The sequence below is a fragment of the Chaetodon trifascialis genome, chromosome 10 (assembly GCF_039877785.1).
Source record: "Chaetodon trifascialis isolate fChaTrf1 chromosome 10, fChaTrf1.hap1, whole genome shotgun sequence".
Classification (NCBI taxonomy): domain Eukaryota; kingdom Metazoa; phylum Chordata; class Actinopteri; order Chaetodontiformes; family Chaetodontidae; genus Chaetodon; species Chaetodon trifascialis.
The window spans coordinates 11,916,189-11,933,200 of record NC_092065.1 but is presented as its reverse complement, the minus strand read 5'-3'; the positions used below and the strand labels follow the sequence as shown (position 1 = coordinate 11,933,200).

The window sequence follows — 17,012 nt, the reverse complement described above, 5'->3', positions numbered from 1 at the left end:
AACTGATTATTGGCCTGTAGATGCCTTCAAGCCTGGATTCTTATCATCCATGTACATGCAAGTTGCAAAAACCTCAAAACTTGTTTGTCCTCCACACCACAAACATGTCCCTCAATGACAACTCAGAAGCTTTACCATTTAGCATTGCAAAAGCGTTTAGATCAGAACAGCTGTAAATGGTACAAAAAAAAATTCAAAAGCCTGACTTCCTATTGGGTTTAGGTCATGACAACAAGAAACTTCTTTTAGTCTCTATGTTACATGTCTTTCATGCATCTAGGTGGACCGTACCTCACGCCACTCACTGCTCGGAGGTCTACACAGACTCGCCCAAAAGACAGAATCCAAACAAAACCTAACTGCGTCAACATAATCAAGCCGAGTAAATGTGCGGAGTGAGGTCACACATATTGCTATACTTCATCAAATTTAAATATTGTGCTCTGGGGAAAACTCATCAGCCAACTTCCTCAATTGAACTCTTTCATTTGTGAGCAATGCAGCTTCGTGGGGTACATCTGGGCACCAGCTGTGGCGGCACCACAGCCTTCAGAGGTCAACGGGTCAAGAACCTCCTGAAGCGTCGACATCCAGACCTACGGTAGCTATGGAGACGTTATGGAAAAGTAAACGACAGAGGCTGTACAGTTGCCTGCTCATAGGAGGACCACTCATACACTTACCCTTCCCCATGATTCTGAAAAACAGAGATTCCAAATGATTAGCTGTGCACTCCCATGGGACTGAGAAGCTAGGGAGGGGGATGTGTAATTCAATTAGTCCCACGGTTCTGCACCAAAGGGAGGCAGACAGATCCATCTCATTGAGACATCCAGGATGTGCAGGCCTGGTGTATGCACAGAAGATATTGGCAGTGCATCATTAGTGCTGTTGGTTTGAATTAAAGTCAGTCTCACTCACTGAAGGACTGCTGGGAATAAACAAACCCAGGAATCTTGGTACTAGCAACACCAAGCAGATCCTCCTAAAATACCATTAGCAATCCTTATCTGCACAAAGAGTTGCTGAATGAGCAGGGCTTGCAGGCTGACGCGAGCAGCCTTACATGACGAGCCAGCCACGTTCTGAGCAATGTCTCTGAGCTTGTGCCATGTGTCGAGGATGCTGTCTCCCACTGAAGTTGCATACAGATCGCCCTTTCAGAGCACAGCCTCCTCCGTCGTCTCTTTGTCCCTCCTCCCAATGGGGAATTCATAAAGCTTCACACTGCCTCGCTCCATGAGATTCCTGTAATTAATGACAGCCTTTTCCCAGGCACAGAGAAATCAAATCAAACTGTAAATATAGTGCATGTTTCCCAGAATGAGCTCTCTATATACGCGGACAGTAGATTGCAAAAAGATCCTGACAGTCATTTAATAACAGCATCAATAATCCCACATGTGGCAGGGCTACATTTGATTTTGGATTATGAAAAGGGGAGAAAGCAAGGATAATGACAGAGACAAACAAATCAGAGGAAATGAGGAACTACCAGAGGCAGCAAGCTGCACATCATCATACTGTCTTCAAAGGGGCAATCGCCAGGCAGAATGACCCTTGACCTCAGGCTGGCACACACACCTGCCTATGTTATATGACTCCACCTCAGCCAGGCTGTAGCAAGAGAGTGTCATCTTGTGAGCATAAAGCCTCGCAGGGTAGCATGTCCACTGCGGGTGGGCAGCTACCCCCCACTGGCTACAGCTCCATCAATCTCCTGTCTGAAGAAACCGAAGACCTGGCAGAGAGAGAAGCAAACAGCTGCCATATAGTGGACTGAACAGATGGAGATGGTGGTAAGAAATTAACACCGTATCATTTTAAAGTCTCCATTTGTGCAAAGAACAGATACATGTCTCCAACTTCAACACTTTTCTAATATTAGATGTAAAAAGAACAAGTAAAAACGCACGTATGCCATGCATTCTTTATGATTGTTTGATTTTTTTGCATTATATATTCTTTTTGAAATATTTGGAACAGCACACTGCCTGCACCGCGAGCAATTTGTTCACATCCATCAGTGTGAGAAAAAGTGTTGATGTTTTCTGGATACAAGTGGATACTGTTGCAAGAGCCTCCTAGTAATGACAATAACCCTAACCCTAACCCAATAACCAGCACACGGTCTTCTAATTCAGCGATGCACATTTGTCACGCACGAGTGCATGTATGAAGGGGCAGACAGTAGCCTTAGCTGCAGAATGTTGCAGCATTTTATTGTGCTGAAACATATGAAACATTTGCCATGCTTAAATATATTCCTCATGTTGTATTCAGAGTGAACAGAAGATGGAAGGAGAGTTCGTATGTGCACCGTGTGTTTCACAGAGGGAGACAGAAAATGCTCTGATCTATGTGTGCCAAGCCTGCAAGTCATCCTCAAATGCCACGGCATTAGGCACTATGTGACTGCACAAGGGTCCCCAGTAATCCAAATCAACAGCATCCTCTTCGCCTATGCCAATTGCATTGACAGAAATATGACACATGCTTCAGTATTTCATGGGGATGTTAACAAATCTACCGAGGTGCCAGCAGCGCTTCAGCCGCTGCAGCCAGTGCTGGAACTGTTCAACTTCTTCCCTGGAGAAAGTGGTCAAATTTAAAAAAAAATGATGATCTGCTTCAAGGTGCCTTTAGATGCAAACATTATACCTGATGCAAAATTTAACAGTCTACACTTCATGATTAACCTTTAATATGCTTGAAATATCCTGTTCCACTGGGACCTGAATATTCCATATACATTCAACATCGACCACACTGGTAGCAGACGGGGCAGCTTTTTCCTCTACAGAACTGTTGTCCGTTTGTACAGCAAAGCTCATTAAGGGTTTGGAATCAAAGCTACTAAGCTTACTTTGTTTAAGTAGCCACTGCTTTATCCAATTAATATTGCATACACTTATTAGCGGTCCAGATATCATGCATTTACCAAATGAAAAAGAGCAATTCTTACAGCTTGAGTGCTGGGGGAGACAACATGCAAGCACATGCACAGAGCAGGCATATAGTGGTTTTCCTATATAGGGCAGTTTAAACATATTTTCTTGCATAAAGCGCTGTCCAATCATGTTGTGCTGTATTGAACAGAAGGGGCATCATCGAAACAACGACCACTTGTTTTGATGTCTCACTAACTTGAATTCAGCAGTACTGCGAATAATATGATTACTCGACTGAATAGCTATTTTAATGTACTGCACAAGCAGATTGAACCAGTGTCACAGCAGAATAGTCACAGGGGGTAAATTAGAGCGCAACAGATGTGAAATAATCAAACAGCTCCTATAGCCTGGAGTTGCTTTCTTTCCTCCTGAGCAGAGGTCAGATGATGAGATGACTCCTGTGAATGCAAGCTTTTCCTTAGTTCTGTTGTGTGCAATTATACCCATACTCACTGATCCAGGAGGCGTTCCCGAGAAACAAAGGTTCCATCCTCAACTTCTCTACATGTTATGCTAAGCCAGCATCCGATGTCATGCAAAGCCACTAACAGGCCACAATGTATGGATATAATGATGGAGAGACGAGACATTGTATTAGAATCTGCTTGTTGGAGCTTGTCGAGTTCTCCCTCTCTTCAGTGGCTGCTGACACAGTTACAGAAAATTGAACACATACTCAAGTCAGCTCGTCCGTTCTGATTTGCCAGACAATGCATGTTCTGAAGAAAGTCAGCATTTATATTCAGCTCTCGTTCAGCTCGAAGAACAACAGCACACCGACAAACAAGGTTACAGTATGAAACATCAGGATTTTGTATAATCAATGTCTGACTTGAATTAAAATTTCCTCCTCTGCTAATGATTTTGTGCCATCAGGCCAGGTGACCTTATTCCCACAGAGACCATTTAAAATTTATGTTGCACTCGACCCAGAGGATCAGAATAACAACCAAGGTTGAGGCAACACATTAAGAGGGCAGATGAATGTATCAGTTGTACAATTAACAGATGTTAGATGCTGTTCTTGGGAGCTATCGTGCACCACGGAAGCAAAATGTTTGTCTGAGTCCAAGTAATTGGTCACCAGGGTTAATCATCGTTTGAAACTTTTTGGCTCTGGCTCTTTGGTTCTGACTACCGGGCGAATGTGAGTCCAATCCCTGTTTCTCTTTTTTGGTCTCCACCAACCCCTGTTATTGGGGTGTGAGTAGATGGAGCTCCACTAAGATCACTTGGACTTGTTGATGTAATGATGTCATACCGTTGCGCACAGCAATAACAAGCATGGCTGAAAGCAGAAGTAACATTCTGGAGGACGGAGGATATCATGCAATATTGATATCCACACAAAAATCATCAGTACAGATGAGTCCTCCTCCTCTGCCTGCATGTGTTTGATACGGATAAATGTGCTACATGCATGAAAAGGACAACTCTGGACAATGTCTGGACCTGATTCTGCAGACATTGTCCAGAGTTCAGAGAAAAAATGGCTTTAGTCTCTGCTGTACATTCGAGGTGGGCAGTGCGAAGTAGCAATCCAGCTGCTTCACAAGGTCATGTGACTAGGGCAGCGGGACGGCTTATCTCATTCTCACATGACCTGAGAGTGACAGTTGGTGGCGATAATGCACCTCTATTGCATTTCTGTTGCACTCTTTTTGAACCTGAAAGCTTCCATGTTTAAAGAAAGTAAGTTTTACTGTTCCAAGTCTTTTGTTATTGAGTGCTGAGGCAGCTGTTTTTGTTTGTATGGAGGTTCCAAATAAAAGAGGAAAATAATCAAATCCAAATGATGTCATTGACTCCTGAGTCAACTTTATCAATCCATCTCTAAAACCTGAGCAATGGATGTAATCCTAGATATCGCTTTGCACTGAGGGTAACCAGAGAGTCCCTCTGCCCTCAACAAGGTCACTGCACTGCTGATGAGCTGAATATACAAGCCTAAAGTAACACAATCACTATATACAGTACAGCTTCCAGCTGCTAAATGCACTTCCGCCCGGCCAATCTGAAATCATTTGGACAAAAGTGTGTCAGAGAGTCCACAGCTCTTCTTTGAGACTCAAGGTGCTGACACTACATAGCCCTGAGTAGACAGACAGAGAGAGAGAGAGAGGGGGGAGATCTCGCTCGGTCAGCAACCCTGGCAGCCTGCAGAGGATCAGAGCCGAGGATAGCAGTAATTTCAGTGCTGCTCTTCAGACAGGCGAGTCCTTTTCCTCGGGCAGTCACAAAAACAGCCTGACAGCTGCTGTACACACAAAGGACCTGATGGCCCTCAATTAACCTTGATGTGAAGATACTGCCTTGTCAATTCTCCCTAAAACAGATCAACGGTGCCATTCAGCAGCAATATCATTTTGTTTACTTCGTGTGTTATTTCATCTCACCTCTGTCCCAGCGCAGCTCGCTCTGTCTGAAAACTGTGTAAGCCTCTCAACCTCTCTGGACGTCTCCCATCACGGGCAATTTAGAGACGACGATTACTTCAAACACTGCTCTTTGATTTTTCTCAGTATGTCAAAGAATTGTGTCAAAGGTGTAAAAATAAACAGTTCATCGTCTCATCGAGTGATTAATGTCTTAACTATACTGTGGAGGACTCCTACCATTAAGCTGTATTTGGCTGTGATGTATCATTGATGCGGATCGATGGCAAGTGGCTCCATCGCTAGGATCTGTGCCCCACTGTCATTGACCTCTTGGTCCTGTGGCGTTCCTGGGAGACCCCGTGCCAGTGAAAAACACTCTCAGCATGCTGATAAGAACCATCAGAGCCGTTGAGAGTGCCCCTCTTTGTGATGTTGGCCACAAAAAAACACTCCCAATAGCAGAGCACGAATAATAACATAATAGCAGAGCTGCAACGGTTTGTCAATTATCAATTAGTTGAAGAGAAAATGAACCGCCATCAGTATTTCTCACAATTTTTGGACATTTTATAGACTAAGTGATCAACTGATGAATCAGGAAAATAATCATCAGATGAATTAAAAATGAAAATAATCCTTAGTTGCAGGCCTACAGCATAGTATACTAAAGCTCTCAACATACACAGTGTACTGTATGTACATAGAGAAGTAAAAATATTTCTTTGATTAAGCATCAAAACACAGCCTTTCAGAAGTGCACAAATGCACAAAAACAGTGAATTCGCAGTCTTCTTCTGAGTGTGACTTCAAACACGCTCCTCAACAAAAGCGTGGCAGTTAGATGCTCTGAGCACAGTACCTACAATAGAGTAAAAAAAGACGCTGGGCATGTTACAACGAGGGGACTATTCACTGGGCACAAGAAGCCATTGTAACTCAACAAAGACTTCCAGGTGATAAACTGTTCTATGGATTCTGTGACCATTAAAAACCAAAGCAGCCGCTTGCACTGCAGGAACAGATGGGAAAATATTGACTTTAACAGAATAATGTACATCAGCTGCTCGGGTACTCAAATTCTTAATTGTGTTCACTTGAACTTGTTCTACAGAGAAACAGGCATGTTACAGAGAAAGAGCATTAGTTCAGCCACTCTGGACCTTTTCAGAGGAAGCTATGCATCACATGATCTTTAGCACATGTATCACATGATATATACCACTAATAATCAGTTTGCCTCAGGCAGAGAGGGTCATGTTTCTGATCGTTCCCCTGTAACACCAAAACAGAGACGTTTCACTTCAAACTGCACAAACTCCGCAGCAGTAACTCCTTTCCTAATTTTTAATTAAGCAGCACTAACTGAACACCAGTTCATTGACACTTCAGTGCAAATGAATGTTAACAAAGCAATTTATGTGACGTGTGCAAGAGCAAACTATTTAAAATTTCAGCACAAATGCTCAATCACTGCTAAATTACAAACACACACACACACACACACACACGCACACACGCACACACGCACACACACACACACACACACACACACACACACACACACACACACACACACACACACACACACACGAGATTAGGTGAAAAAATATTAATTGAATTAACCACAATTGACAAAATGTACCTAAATTTACTTGCATAAGAATATAAAAGCAGCCAGGCAGCTAAAAGGTAAGTCGACAGCTATTCACTTAAGCTGACAGCTGATGCTCAGGGAACCCTCACATCTTTTATAACCCAATTTAGGACCATACATGTGTGCATGACGGTGAATTCAGACCTGTCGCCTGCTACTTCAAACTGGCATCTCATCTGACCCGTTGATGAGAAGCGCCACTGCCTCTGACCGGAAGCACAACTCGCCGGCATCTACTGACCTACTTCTCGAGTCTGCTTACGCATCACTAGCACAGCCGTGTTGGTTTGGACCACATGTACAGTAAATACTTGGTAAGTACTGCATCAGCCTGCGCTGCCAGCTTTTGTGACTGCTCAACTTCACCTATTGGTTGTTTGTATTTCATGATTACAGTAATTATAGTAAATGACGTGATGTCCTGCACACAGGCTCAGCTGATCTGATCACAAATGGAAAGAAAAAGCTCTCTAACCTCTGTGAAAAAAAACAAACAAACATTATTATTAACAATTCTGCAAGTTGAACAGTCAAGCGAAACCTTAAACTCGTACACATCAATAGAATCAACAACTGAATGACCTGTGGACGTACTGATATCGAACACATTGATGTAATGGCTAACAACTATTCATCAAGCAGGCAGTCAATTTCATCTGATGCCGCTTGGATCTTTAATTACAAGTGAGATCAACCTTACGTCAAATCTGAGAGCACACTGGGAATGTGGTCAAGTGTTTGCTAATAGAAAAAAAAAAAGGTCCATCTGCGTTAAAGCTCTCCCATATTGACTGCCTGCCACATTCATCTGTTGGGAAAAGCACCGGAAATTATGAATTCAGATTGATGTGGAGGAGCGTGAATGGCAGCCAGCTTATACATCTACCTCTTGTTCTATAGAAAAGGATCTGGAGGCGAGCCAGACCCTAAAGAGGCTGTGATCACAGTGACTGCGGGGAGAAAATACATACTAGGAGAGATCCATTTCACTGGTAAACATGAAACACAAAGGCTGGGTCACAGCGACAGCATGGGGTGTGTTTTAGTTTCCACCTCCTACACACTCATGCATTAAATATGGTTCAACAATCACACTCTCTGGTGACTCTCAGAGCCCTTACTTCCCAGCCTCCAACTGAACATTTCCTGGGGAATTCCGACCAGGAATGTATTCTTGATGACGGAGCAACTGCAACAGCTGAGAGGAAAATCACTTTCTAATGAGCAGCACGGAAACACGGTTTAGGCGCCGCCTTCAGCAATTGCTTGTTCTCAACACTTTGTGGATCACAATACTTGCTAAGGAACGCATAACCTCGTTGTTGTTATTTATGGAGCGGGCTGAGAATTGTGTGTTTCTCTCTGGGTTGCAGGATTTCGAATGAACGCGAACTAAAAGCGCTACATTTCATGACAATATTCCAGACTTGCAATTCCCAGTAAATTAGACCAAGTTGAAAGTGTGAAGTTGTTGTAGCAGAGACACCCTTAATAGCTTCCCATAACGCAGAATCACTTTGGTAATGGCCTCTTCAATAGCTGACAATGAGTGAGGGAAAAGGCACCATTTAAATAGTGCTTGGTTTTAATTACCACTGCACAGCAGAATTGCAACATTTAATATTTTAAAAGCTCAGGCACGGGGAAATGTAGAATCTTGATAATATCTACGAATTTGTGCTACTTTTTATGTTTAAAACTTTCTTTTGGCACACGCTTCAAAACACTGTTTTCATGACCTTGGGTCTTGTGAATAGCGTCTAGTGTTTTGTTGAACACTGAGCCTTTATCAGTTGCCGCTGGCAGATGCATGCTGCATATGAGCTTGTGACACTGCTGTTGCTGCGATCTAATTATATCCATGTACGATGTTGTGAGGAAGAGTACAGTGCTCAATGCAGATTCTCAGGCTGAGAAGGTCTCCACCTCTGTACTAAACACTGGCCCATATTGTGAACCAACAGGTGCTGTGTGCCACTGCTGAGATTTACAAATCTCCAGTACACCAACAGAATGACATACCTGAATGCATAGTGTTATTTGCTCTTCTTACTGCAAACCGTGTCCACCCATAGACACAAAAACAATCACATATATGCACACACTATCAGCAAATCTGTTATGGCTAGTCTAAACATAAATAAAATAATCCTACAGACAATCCTGCTCAATTCCATTATAAGGAAGGGGTCTTCATGCTTCATAAAGCCTTTCCAGCACTACATAATCTGGAGATTATTCTCTGTTGGCACATTTTACCAATCTGCCATTCAATAAATCTTCTATGTAGATGCTATAAAGGGTGTGCATGTGACCCTATCACTAACCCTCTTTGGTTGACATATATTACAGATACAGATAGAATATAACTGAACATCCACATAATGTGCAAGTCTACACCTTTATCATTATATACATCATTGATTAGGTAATCAACATAATTCAGATCATGCTAGAATTAAGGTCAACTGTCAACATTTCTGGTTTTAAGAAACATTTTGAGGCTTTTATATACATAATGTAAAGCAATTCGCTGAGACTTCTCTTCCATCACACATGAAGCAGACTGCAGTGCCAAGGCAAAATTGGTGATGCTTGACACCTCCAGCTGTCAAAATCTGTTTAGCCGGGAGACACTGTATGCACACTGTAGGGACTGGAAAGACAGAGCTCGTCAAACCAGGGTGCAGCCATCTAGCATGTAATTAGTACTGTGGACAGGTCAAGGTAAGACTGAGAGATCGGACGTAGAAATGATACAAATTTATTAAGAAAGATGCAACAATGCTGCCGCTACACCAGAGAGCACATTTTTAGTATGAGTGCTCCCAGTTGGAATCAAGTCCCGAGCATTCCCATCAGCACCTTCCCGGATAGAGCCATCCTGAATCCCAGCTGTCTGCATCACGCTGATTCAGCTTGACTTTTCTAATTACATGTCACTCCTCAATATCGCTTTGAGTATCCTTGAATTGACCCTTTATCTCCACGATGCCTCTTGTACAAAATGCTCAGCTGCTCTATACTGTGGCAGGGTGGGGTGGGATTTTTCAAACAGTTGCTCATAGCTTCTTCAGTAAATGAGAATGTCAAAAGGGGCTGACGTGTATGTGGTTTGGCACAGCGAGTCAGCCCGGCACTCAAACATTTGTTCCACAAACTATAATGTAAAACCAACCATGGAAGAGCTATGCAGTACAGGGGTTTACTGAGTGGCCCGTTCACCCCGCTGCCAGTGTGCTGGACTAACATTTAATGCCCCGTACCTGTGTGAAACAACCACATGTCACAGCTCATAAATAAGTGCAGCACACACACATCTGTGAGGCAGCAGGGTGGCATGTGCCCTTCAATCCCTCCCTGCAGGAGGAGAAAGTAACAGCCGGATAGGTGAGGCCAGGTGAGCGAGCACTCTGACCTCTGCAAGCAGGCAGGTGGGCATTTTTTCCACTGGGATCCATGAAAGAGTAGATTTTTTTTTTTTTGGTTATCACTGGGGCAAAAGATTACTGGGCTGTAGCAGTCTCAACAAACTTGCCCAAACTGACCATTATAGACAATCTCCTGCCCTGGTCTGCCCACATTTTTTGTCGGCCTACTGTAAACCATCAGCCTACATCCCTGCACGCGCGCCACAGCCTCACATCGTCCGTGCGGCTTTGATGTTGAGCCGATCCAGATAACATTCAGGTCAAGTCCAAGTTACTGTACAGCACATTTCTTTGCACAGCAGCAAGGATGCTGGAGCTGTGCAGCGCTAGTTGCCCATTTAGCCTACTTCTAAGCACGAATTTCGACAAATCTAATTCATCAACACGCGCAGCAACAACGCCAAAACAAGCATGGCAATGAAATAAGCATCTTATTACCTTTTTATCTGTCAATGTCAAAAGCAGGCAGTCACATTTAAGGCGAAGAAATAGATGTGACAGGCTTATAATAACGCACCACATGAAGCAAGTCGACTCATGTTAGATCCAAGAGAAGAGAGGGGGGTGGGGGTGTGTGGAAGTGGAACACATCCCACTAATCATGTGAAAAGGTCGTCCGCAGGCTGTTAATATGAAATGTTTCCAGCGCTTCTGCCGAGCCAACACCGAGCGGTCCGCCTCCGTGTAGTGAGCCCGTTCGGGAGGAACAGCACCTCCGACAAAGGCGCCAGGGTACAAAACCACAGGAAAACCACAGCTTTTCAAAAAATGAAGGCGATGTCCTACCTGATGTCTGTCAGTCGTCAATGCATGCGACCTGGCTTGGATGTAGGCTAGGGCGACACACACCGCAAGCGGGTCAGCTCAGCCTGCCTGCCTGCCTGCCTCCTCCACGGCATCAAGCCCCTCCTCGTTTATCGTACAGTGGGGAGAGAGAGGGATGAGGTGGGGGGGAAAGAGAAAAACGACCGCATATCTATGAGCCGAAAAGAGGAAGCGGCGTCACACTCACCCGTGGTTTCTGATCATCATAGATGGAGGCAGGTCGGGATGGATTGAAGCGCTCCGGAGCAGGATTTTTGGTTCAGATGAGATAATCCAGCGCGAGAAAATAGACCGGACAGTTGCGTAAAGATGAAAAGATCTCAATGAATGACTTGTCTTTTATTTTGAAATTGCTTCGAATTTGTGCAGTGAAGTACACCTGCCGAAAGCGTGTCAGCAGGGCGACCATCAGCGGAAGACGGCCCGCGTTTCTGCGTTTCATCCCGCTTTGGCACAAAATCAATGGCACATGGAAGATGATGTTGTGACCGGGATTCAGTCTCCAGCAAAATTAGCACGATATCATGAAATAAATATCAAAGCAACGACATTCAGAAAAAATGCATGTTTATTTGGGGGATTTTTGAAACAATGCATGATTGTTCTAAGGTTTTTTTTGCAAGATAAATAATGAATCCATAAACCATGTAATATAATTAAGTATTTGAAAAGATATTTTGATTAGATTTGTAGTTTTGCAAATCTTTGTAATATTGAGAATATATTTAATGCTTCATTCAGACTATCTTCCTCTCGGTTTATCCTCTCGCAGTTGTTCTTTAACCTGAGCGCATACTGCCCCCTAATGGACATGTTCAAGCGCCCATGCAGAGCCACTTGAAAAATGAGAAGAGCTTTTAGCAAAGCGTTGATATTTATCAGATAGCAGTTGATCAGTATTGTTATATAACATATATTCAAATATTATAAGAGGACTGGTCACCTGTCTCCCTGGTCACGATGGATATTTTTGCTTGATTCTTACTTGATTCTTACTTCCCTTCATGTGAATCTCAGAAAGCAAGTTATTTCCTAAAATCTGCTGTTGATGGCAACCACACCGCACTGAATTTCTCCTCCTGCCAGTTGATATGCATGTTGTATTTAATGAGGTAAAACATTATGAATGATTGTGATGTTTGCAGGTATGACACACAAACACAGAGCAGACTCACAAACGTATGTTTGAGCATGTGTATTCTGATCAACTTCGGTTTGGGTAACATTATATTCATCAAGAGATATAACAGAGTTAATATTTTCTGTTTTTTAATATATTCTTTATAATTTACCTCAAATTCATTTTGTCCTCATAATTAGATTGAGAGGCACAAAATGTTTGAGGTACTGATGTGAACATTCTGGAAAACACTTCTGAGAAGTTTCCTCATTTTGGACACTTTCCTGGTATACTGTTAGCACTGACATCATCCTGTCCTTCAGTCCCTGGTAACACATGGTAACCAAGTCACTCCACTTGAACCTTGGCCAGGGCACAGTTGTGCTTTTTGCCAGGATCAATCCACTTTCCCTAACCGCCTTTCACCGGGGAAAGCAAAAAGCAAAGCCAGGAGACAAAACTGAAGGGACTGTCCTTGTTATGTTAGCATCCCACAGTAAGCATCCAAAAGAAATAAATTAATTTGATTTAATTTAACTAAAAATCCCAGAATGTGTGCAGCTTTTTGTTTCGGATGGTATACAGTAACTACCAAGTTCTATCCATTCTCGTGCCAATCCACCACAAATCCAGCTTTCAGTCATGTATTTTGGTGATCATTCGTAATACAGCTGCTTCATGGCCTACCACAAGAGGGTAGCACTGACATGACAATGTTTCAATAAAGGTTGAAGGCGCAGTGCTTAGTACTTTCGAGTCTTAATCAATGTTCTCATTGTCCTTTTTAACGCGGATGTTGACTTCTCAGACACCACGTCTCTAACAAAGAGACTTTGTTGATCTGCCCTACCAGCACTGCAGTGCTCAGGAAGTGTTGGCGGATGAATGAATGCACTCACATCTAAATATATCAGGCTGACAGACTAGGATCATATGTACGTAATGACACAAGAATTCCCCCCCCCCCCCCCAAAAAAAGGGACGATGAAGCAATAAAATGTTTCATTTGTGGACTTTAAAATTTCTTTAAAAAATGAGTGTGAAATAGAATAGAAATAAGCAGATATATAATATAGTAATAGCAGACGGATCAAGGACAAGCTGCATTCATTTGAATCTCACAAGGACTTAAGCAGCAAGTTATTAAACATTGTTCTCACTGAAACACTTATTAGGCAGAGGCCTAATTGAACTGCGGCTCTCCTAAACTCTGAAACTAGGCCAACTGTACTCTTTGAACTCTTGCCTCTGAAAGGTAAACTAAAAATTGATCTTATCAGATCACCTTGTTTATGCTCACACAAGGAGGTCAAATACGCAGTCTAAATTAAATCAATGGGAAAACAAACATGTGAATTAAAATTCCTGCCATGTGTTTGTGCACAGTTGTTCTACAGTTGTAGTAAGCTTATCTTGCTGAACAGTCCAGCGGCTACAACAGGGCCACTGAGCTCTGTTGTGGTTTGGATATTTCCATGGGAACCACCGGGCAAGGAGGGAGGGAGGGAGGGATCCTGATGGAGCAGCACAGGGGGCGTGTGTTAGATTCACTTGTTTCCTGCTTCATTTAAACTGTCTTGGTCTTTCAAACAGCCACAGATGTGTGGGTGTTGACAGAAGAGAAACCTCCATCTGCTGTGAAGAGCGCTACGGACATTTCCCACTACAGCCTGACCTTTAAGTCTTCAGTCCACCCTGTTCAGGGCAACTTTGCGGATTATTCATTATCTTTAGAATAAAAGGTAAGAAAGCCTTCTTGCAAAGTTAGTGATAGTAGATATTAGGATGCAATTTTGTTTGAAAGACTTTATGTATGTGTGATTTCAGGGCACAACACAGCAACTTACAAGCGCCTCCTTTTGATTTTGTAGAGCTTCCATGTGGGTGGTGGAGAAGATCCGTGTGTCAGTGGAGAGATCTAACCTGCCTGTCCCATCAGCAGAACTCAGCTTTAAAATTGGCGACATGTTCGGAGAAAAAGGGGACAAGCTGAAAAGGATTTCCCTTTGTCCTAACGTCATCACCCCTGACAACATCCCAGAGTTCTGCATCCCCCCAACGATCCCATCCCTGCAGGAGATGAAGCACACGGAGCAGAGCCGAGCTGCTCGCGTTGTCAAGGTGTCTCCCTCTGAGAGGGCCGTCCCTGAAATGGAAATCACACGTCATGAGCCCATCAACCCTCACATTATCCAGGTGGAGAGTGTGGACGAGGGCCCCTGTGACGGCTGCAGCGATGAGGAGACCACCAATGCAGATCCCCAGAGCCAGGCCGCCTTGTCTCTCCCACACCTGGCCAAAGCTCAGACCTGCTATGGCTTTTGCACCTTACTGGAGAGCCCCCACACCAGGAGGAAGGAGTCGCTCTTCCACTCTGATCCCGGCTCCTCTCCCCTGCTGCTGCCCAAGAGTCGATCCAGCATGTCCTCCAAGCTCTCCCCCTCCACCTCGCCCTCCTCCTCTCCTTCCTCATTCAGCCTCAACTGCCTGACCTCCAGGCTTTCCCCGAGAGGATACACCCTGAACTGGCAGGCCACTCTGGACAGCGATACAACTTCCTCTACTGAGTCCTCTCCTTTCAGCTCGCCGCTGCTGACCAGGTGCCCTGCCAAGTCCTCCCTTTTCAAAGCATTGAGCCATGAACTGCTGTTGTCAAGGAACATGAGGAAGGCAATGGTGTCCAGGAACAATTCCCTGTCCACAGATGAAGGCAGCTCCACAGACAATAGCCCCAATGTCATGAGGAGGGCATCAGAGGGGCTAGTTGAAGGCCTGCCCAGTAGCTACAGCCTGGCACCGCCAACCATCTTCCCCATGGACTTGACTCTGCACAGAGAGAGGGTAATGAAAGAAAGAATGGTACCCATAGGAAAAGATGGCAGCCTGAGACTCTCAGCAGAGTACTGCTCCGATAACCAAAGACTACGGGTCCGACTGATCAGTGCTGAGGGCCTCTATCCTCTCTCTGTAGACCCCAAGATTATCAACTGCAGCGTTAGCCTCTCTCTAGTCCCTGGAAAAGTCCAAAAGCAGCGCAGCACAGTCATCAGGAAGAGTCGTAATCCAATCTTCAATGAGGATTTCTTCTTTGATAGTATCTCAGAGGAAGACCTCAGCCAGTGGTCCCTTCGCTTCAAAGTGGTGAACAAAATGTGCACCCTGAAAAGAGACTATCTCCTGGGTGACTGTGATTTGCCTCTTTCTAGCATTGTGACATGATAAACCTAAAGCACTTCCTTATCTGTTTATTTATGTATTTGAATATTTATTTCATTTTTGTATTGTAAAATTAGATTTTATAATGATTAAATTATAGAAAACACTGACGTTTGTTTGTCTTTAATACGACAGTGCTAACAAGTTCCATTGTAATTGCATCTGTGCAGATGAAGAGATAAGCAATAAGCATTTTCAGAATTCAACGCTCAGGATGAAGTGCGGCATGCTCTGACAAAAAGTTAATCCTCACCCTATAATTGCTTAAAAACGAACATAAAAATGCTAATGTGATGATTTCCAGCCTTTTCATTGTGTGTCGTGTTAATATGGCCGCAGCATCAGCTGGTGTGAGACGAGAGAAGGTCTCATGTTTCTCCTAAGCCTGTTGTTTTCTTCCTGACCTTTCCAATGATTAAAAATATCACTAGAAACCAGAAACCTTAGTAGGGAGTTTTCACCAGTGAATATGCATAACTTTAATCAACGCACAAAAGAGGCTTTATCTGCTTTCCCCCACAATGATACAGAACACTCACAGTTATATTCGAGTCAATAACAACTGAAGCTGTACAGACCCACATTCTCTAAGTTGAATAGCATGTATTTTTCAGCGGGTTTTTCATGAAACAAGAAAACGTTGTCGATACTATTCACCAGGAAAAGCTGTAAATACTTTGCGTCATCATTTCTTTTTTCATAGTCACGCACTTGACTTTCAAAATGATACGTTAAGCATTTTTTCAAATGATTTAAACTAGGCATGATAATGCACAGCACAACCCTCAGCTCTGAATGAAGATACCAATTAGGGCTAGATTTTGAAACGAATTTAGCATTTTAAAGGTTAAATAAAGAAATGAAGAATAATAGTAAATTCAGGATTAACTGTACAGCTCATCTTATTACATGGAGAATGAGCTCAAAACAGACCTGTTTACAGACAATTCCAGAGCAAAACACACTCTATTTATGCTGAAGTCAAAAAACACCATCTCTCTATGCAATATACATACATGTTTACCCAACTGAGCAGATCAGCAGCTCTTAATGTAGACTCCTGGCAAGTATATCCTGCTGCTTTCAGCAATAAAGATCAGGCTTAAAAGCACCGGCTGCCACTATAGCTCCTAGTTAAAGATTAATAGGTTTCTCAGGGCTGAGAAAAGCTTTGATAGGGGACCGACAACTGCTGGTTATACAGTGTTTGACAAAACAACGTACAGCAGTGTGAAGGGATGGGAAGCATTCACAAGTACATATAAATAGCTATTGCAGCCAAAGCTATAATAATAACCTGCTGGGAGATTGGTTTTAAAGCTCAATGGCTGTAATGACGCATGCTTTATAATGCAAATATTTTGCTAGATTTTACAGTTTGGATTGCGCCACTGAGAAAAGCCTTTGGACAAATATAGCTCATGATCCACTTTC

At 43.3% G+C, this 17,012-nt stretch overlaps 2 protein-coding genes across 5 annotated transcripts in view; one reads left to right on the top strand and one right to left on the bottom strand.

The window, feature by feature from the left end:
* tln2b (talin 2b) overlaps positions 1-11,340 on the bottom strand; it is an 81,996-nt gene extending 70,656 nt beyond the window's left edge. For all 4 annotated transcript variants that reach the window (XR_011602526.1, XR_011602527.1, XM_070971714.1 and 1 more), the window contains exon 1: positions 11,204-11,340. The gene's annotated coding sequence lies outside the window, so the exon portion shown is untranslated. The remainder of the gene's footprint in view (positions 1-11,203) is intronic.
* A 2,900-nt stretch (positions 11,341-14,240) lies between these two features.
* On the top strand, positions 14,241-15,581 carry c2cd4a (C2 calcium dependent domain containing 4A). The gene has a single exon (XM_070972758.1). It carries the CDS (start codon positions 14,241-14,243, stop codon positions 15,579-15,581), a length of 1,341 nt encoding a protein of 446 aa, XP_070828859.1.
* The last annotated feature ends 1,431 nt before the right edge of the window (positions 15,582-17,012 follow it).

Excerpts from the sequence above, each read along its gene's own strand:
- c2cd4a (XM_070972758.1), top strand. The coding sequence starts at position 14,241 with ATGTGGGTGGTGGAGAAGATCCGTGTGTCAGTGGAGAGATCTAACCTG.